The sequence below is a fragment of the Branchiostoma floridae genome, chromosome 19 (assembly GCF_000003815.2).
Source record: "Branchiostoma floridae strain S238N-H82 chromosome 19, Bfl_VNyyK, whole genome shotgun sequence".
In the NCBI taxonomy this organism is placed as follows: Eukaryota; Metazoa; Chordata; class Leptocardii; order Amphioxiformes; family Branchiostomatidae; genus Branchiostoma; species Branchiostoma floridae.
The window spans coordinates 11,202,106-11,206,956 of record NC_049997.1 but is presented as its reverse complement, the minus strand read 5'-3'; the positions used below and the strand labels follow the sequence as shown (position 1 = coordinate 11,206,956).

General features: G+C 40.9%; 1 protein-coding gene across 1 annotated transcript in view; it reads right to left on the bottom strand.

Moving 5' to 3' along the window:
* Nucleotides 1-453: 453 nt before the first annotated feature.
* The window catches only part of LOC118406667 (transaldolase-like), a 16,843-nt gene continuing 12,445 nt past the window's right edge, over nucleotides 454-4,851 (bottom strand). The window contains exons 5-9 of the mRNA XM_035806923.1: nucleotides 4,425-4,539; nucleotides 3,874-4,003; nucleotides 3,053-3,120; nucleotides 1,075-1,261; nucleotides 454-520 (exon numbers count right to left, since the gene is read on the bottom strand). Coding sequence (XP_035662816.1) covers nucleotides 1,077-1,261; nucleotides 3,053-3,120; nucleotides 3,874-4,003; nucleotides 4,425-4,539 — 498 coding nt within the window. The 3' untranslated portion in view covers nucleotides 454-520; nucleotides 1,075-1,076. The remainder of the gene's footprint in view (nucleotides 521-1,074; nucleotides 1,262-3,052; nucleotides 3,121-3,873; nucleotides 4,004-4,424; nucleotides 4,540-4,851) is intronic.

Below are 4,851 nucleotides of genomic sequence, written 5' to 3'. Positions count from 1 at the left end.
TATGCTCTTTCCAGGACTGGGCGACACATATTGGTGTTAAAATTACCCAACTGATTATTATACATTTTGATTATTGTGAAATCAGAAATGGGCAAGTGTACATGTATGTGGTACCCAGCATACAAAGACATCACAATTCTTACACACATTTCATACCTACACTTCTGTTGATAATACTTTTTGCATCTAAGACAATAGTGGCACATTAAGTAATTTCCTTGGAATAGCGATAACTATATCTATATCTTACATCTGCATTTAGTACTGTTTTTTCCTTGTCACATTTCTTCACCATTCCTAGCGTTTACCAAGGTTTGCCCTGTATATGTTGTCCGTTTGTTTGTCTCCATGAAAAATCTACCGTGTATTATTACCATATAAAAGGTTATAGAAAGAATTGTAAGCCTATACTTTATATAAATGAGGCAACCAAACTACTTTAGAGAGTTTTCCTTTTTCTTTTGGAGCAAAGTTTACCACATGTGGTGGTTCCGTATGATGATAAGTTTGTCTTGGTGTGCTATGAACAAGAAAGCAAAGAAAACATGTAAATGCACATATACACAGTATGATTTTTGAACTACAAGTAAGATTGCAATAATGATTTTAGGATAATTTCAGGACCAAAATTTTCAGTAACAAATTGATGTATAACTTTATATATAAGGCTTCAATGCATTGAAGTCACTCAAAAACAAAATATACCATGCACCAAACTCTCCATATTTGCCCTCGGCAACTGAAAGTTTTTGCTTTAAATTTTCAGTTTATTCTCTATTTCAAACCTTAAAGCTAATATTCAAACACAGGTAATACAAATAAACAGTAAACATCATTTCCAATGAGCCCTACTTCTCAGCTCTGTTGGCATCTCCCAGCAGCTTCTGTTTCAGTATTCTTACAAACCATAAGCAATGTCAAACATCCTCCTAAAACAAAAAAAGACAATTTTACCTACCTCAGAGTCTAGTTCTCAGCCCCATTGGCAGCTGCCAGCAGTTTCTGTTTCAGTATTCTTACAAACCATAAGCACCATCTAATGTCCTCCTAAAAAATACAGACAATTTTACCCACCTCTACTTCTCAGCCCCGTTGGCAGCTGCCAACAGTTTCTGTTTGAGTTTGTTCTCCAGCTTGATGGCGTCCGCCGCGAACTTCCGGATCCCGTCCGAGAGTTTCTCCACGGCCATCTGGTCCTCGTTGTGCAGCCAGCGGAACTTCTTCTCATCCAGGGTGATCTTCTCCAGATCCTCAGCCTGGGCTGGGGGCAGGGATTAGGGCAAAAGTACCGATTAGTTGATCCCATTAAGTAGTTACAGGGTTGGACAAGTCCACTAGTCTGATTGTCCCGAGCACGTGAAAGTGCCCATTGGGCAAACGCATGTCCTACCCCAAATCTCACCAAGGATAAGATTTATCCATGGTGAGATTTTGATATTAGTTACTTTTCACAGTCAAGGCATCAAGCATTGGTCAACACAGAAAAATAATGAAATGATTCCATTGCTGGCAGTGAAAATACATAAAAAGAAAAATGTCATCTAAATTTTGGGCAAGTGAAAAGTTCGTTCAGGCAAGTAATTTGTAATGTACTTGCCTGATAGGACTAGTGAATTTTAGAAAATTACAGGAGTAGTCTGTTCATTCGACGCTTGGCACAACACGCAGGATACAACAAGTTTGTCTTTCTACGGTTCTTTTTGATCATGGAGGCCGAAGCAGTTACAGCGGCTATTGAGCTCAACAAGCAATCGATTCTGAATGCTGTGTCCGCCATGATGGATGAAAAGTTGGATGAACTGAAGAGGCTGAACGAAGAGCTGGCTGAGAAGCAAGTACAGCAGTTGAAGGAAATGAAGACAGAGGAGGCGCCCAAGATAAAGAGTGAAGGACAACCAAGACCAGTACGACTTCACACAACAGTTGAAGGAGAAGCTGGAGGAAGCAAAGACGGACGTACAAGGAGGGAAGACGGAGAGAGCGCTCCACGCACTTACTGAAGGTGAGAAGCTGATTTCTTTCTGACAAAAATGTATTCTTACGGCGGATAAGTCTGAAGCCGGCTGGCTCACCATTGAGGAATACAAAGAACGAGTTGGCTGACAACTCAGATGATGAGAAACGTATGTTTAAAGCAGAGATGCGGGCGAAGAAGGCTAAGAAGGAGAACGAGGAAAAGCGGAGGAAAGCCGGGCAAGCAAAACGTTCTTTTGACAAGAATTTTCAACCACCAATTTAGGTTTTTACGGTAACGCTGCATCTTCTGTCACTAGCATTAAGAAGCCGGGCAATTGTTTTGCCTGCGGAGAGGAGGGGCACTGGAGGGGTACGTGTCTCAAGTTGAGCGGCTTCAGGCAGAGGGGGCAGCAGTTTGAGACCATGGCCAGCAAGAAAGTTTAATTGAATTTTGTTTTCGTAAATTTCAATTTCAGACTTCCCTCATGCAGAGTGACTTTGTTGGAGACATCCCAGAAATTTCTTCTTCGCACTCGCACTGTCAACGCACTCGTGCCCATCCTAACACTTGTGTTGGTGTTACATTGTGTGTATGTGAAGTGTATGAACGCATCGAGAGGTAGCTGTGTGTAGGGGTGATGCAGAAAGCTGAATTAAGTAATATATCTGGCCTTGGCAATGTTAAAAAAACGATGATACGGAAGCGTACGGCCCGGTCCAGAACACCCGTATCGAACGTTTTTGCGTCACAGGTATGACATAAATATATATATATATGTATATGTAAGAAGCTCAGATTAAAGGGCTATGCTGGGAGGGGGGGGGGTAGGGTACTGTATATTAATTTGTGTTACACAGACTAATATGTCTCCTGGATTTCGAAATTGGCTATTTCTTGGCCAATTTAACCTCCTAGAGCTGATGGCTTCATTAAGTAAAACTTGACCTGTTCTGTACTGCTGCTACAGATTTACTAACAGATTTTACCCTCATTTGATTGGCTTTGGAGTGGTATGCAACTTTTACATGAGAAATACCCCAAACTCATAACAGTAAAGCTCAGCATGACAAGGGTTAACATGATCAGCTGCAGTACCTTGATCCACAGACAGCTGGCGCTTCAGCACCTCGTCAGACTTCTGCAGCTCCCCCAGCAGCTTGGGGCTGGAATGACAGACAGTTCATGTTACATGTTGTCAAGGTTCTTTTGCCTTTTATCAACCAGATCCTTAATTCTGCCCCGAGAATATAATGGAGCATCTGCATGCTCTTTTCCGTAAGGCCTATTTTATTTCCAGTAATTTGTAGGGAAAACCATCTTATCTACGTAATTTGTAGCGAGGCGACCAAATGTAGCGTTACTGCCTTCCTTGCTTTAGTGTAATACGTAGGGGGATTTTATGAATTCAGCGTAAATCGTTGTCAGGACCTCCCATGCAGACCCTTATAATGCAGAGAGAAAGGAGAGGTGTAAGTTGCATGTGGCTATCAGTGTTTTAGCAAGCATAGTTTGAGTACAGGGTCTACCTTTACTGTGATTTGGACCCCCTATTCTTTGATTTAGGCCCTAATTCATCTATCAACTAGAATTGGGGTGTTCCCTTCTGGTAGGAACTACATGTATGTGACCATTCATGAATCTTAAAAAAAACCCTTTAATTTCAGAATAAGGCTGCAACAGAGGAAACACTTTATAAGATTTGTGTTTTAAAATTCCATCTGACAATTTGTGAATGACAAAGTTTTCCAGGATAGGATGGCACCCAATGTGATATTCGGCACCCCATGCATACAGCATATACCACACAAAGTTGGCTACCTAACCGCTATGCTGTGAAGCAACTAACAACTATTCTTGTGAGGACACTTGCTATGTACAATAAAGAAAGGTTCAAACAAACAAATACATGTACTAACCTGATAGTGAGGAAGTCACATCCAGCCAGGGCCTTGATCTCACCAATGTTTCTGAAGGAAGCTCCCATCACGATGGTCTTGTAGCCATACTTCTTGTAGTAGTTGTAGATCTTTGTAACACTCTTCACACCTGGAGAATGGAAATGGAAATCAATCTTTTTGTACTTTTCTGTTTACTTATTGTACAAGATTTGTTGCTTATGTTTTGTATTTATTGTTTATGAATTGTAGGACTCCAGGAAGAATAGTGATACTACATGTATCACTAATGGAGATCCAAATAAAACAAACAAACAAAATTTTGATCTGCCTTCAACTTCAGCCTTCAATGATGGCCATTTTAAACAAAATTGGTATTAGTATTAGGCAGCAAGGAGAAAGTAAAGGAACTTCATATAGTTCTGTTACTAGTTGCTAGATGCTTCATGGCAGTACCAAGCAATTTTCTTGACATCTTAAAGACCTTTCCTTTAACTGTGGCATACTTGGGGTAACTAGCTCACAGCTCCACTACCATTTTTTATTGATGAATGTAAAAAGACGACAGTTACCTGGGTCTTCGTGTGGCTCGTAGGAAGACTTCCCCGTGCTGGCCTTGTACCAGTCCAGGATCCGCCCCACAAACGGTGAGATCAGCGTTACCCCCGCCTCTGCACATGCCACTGCCTGGGAAACACAAAAATGCAGTTTTGTCTTTTAGCTACAGCTGTCTTTGCATGGAAACTATTATTTATGTCATTGGTTGGTTGAATGATGTATTACACAGTAGTATGATACCATTAAAGTACCAGGATAGTCCAAGGGTTAAACAATATGATAGAAATATGCTACTGTAACAAAATTTCTCTTGAGATGAAAAAATTCTCAGTGGAAATACTACATTTGTGAGTCTACTGCATGTACTTGTCCCCCAGTCTGTTTGATAATTCAGCAATCTACATTGACTAAGTCATGTTATGGTGCAGAAGTGCCCCCTAC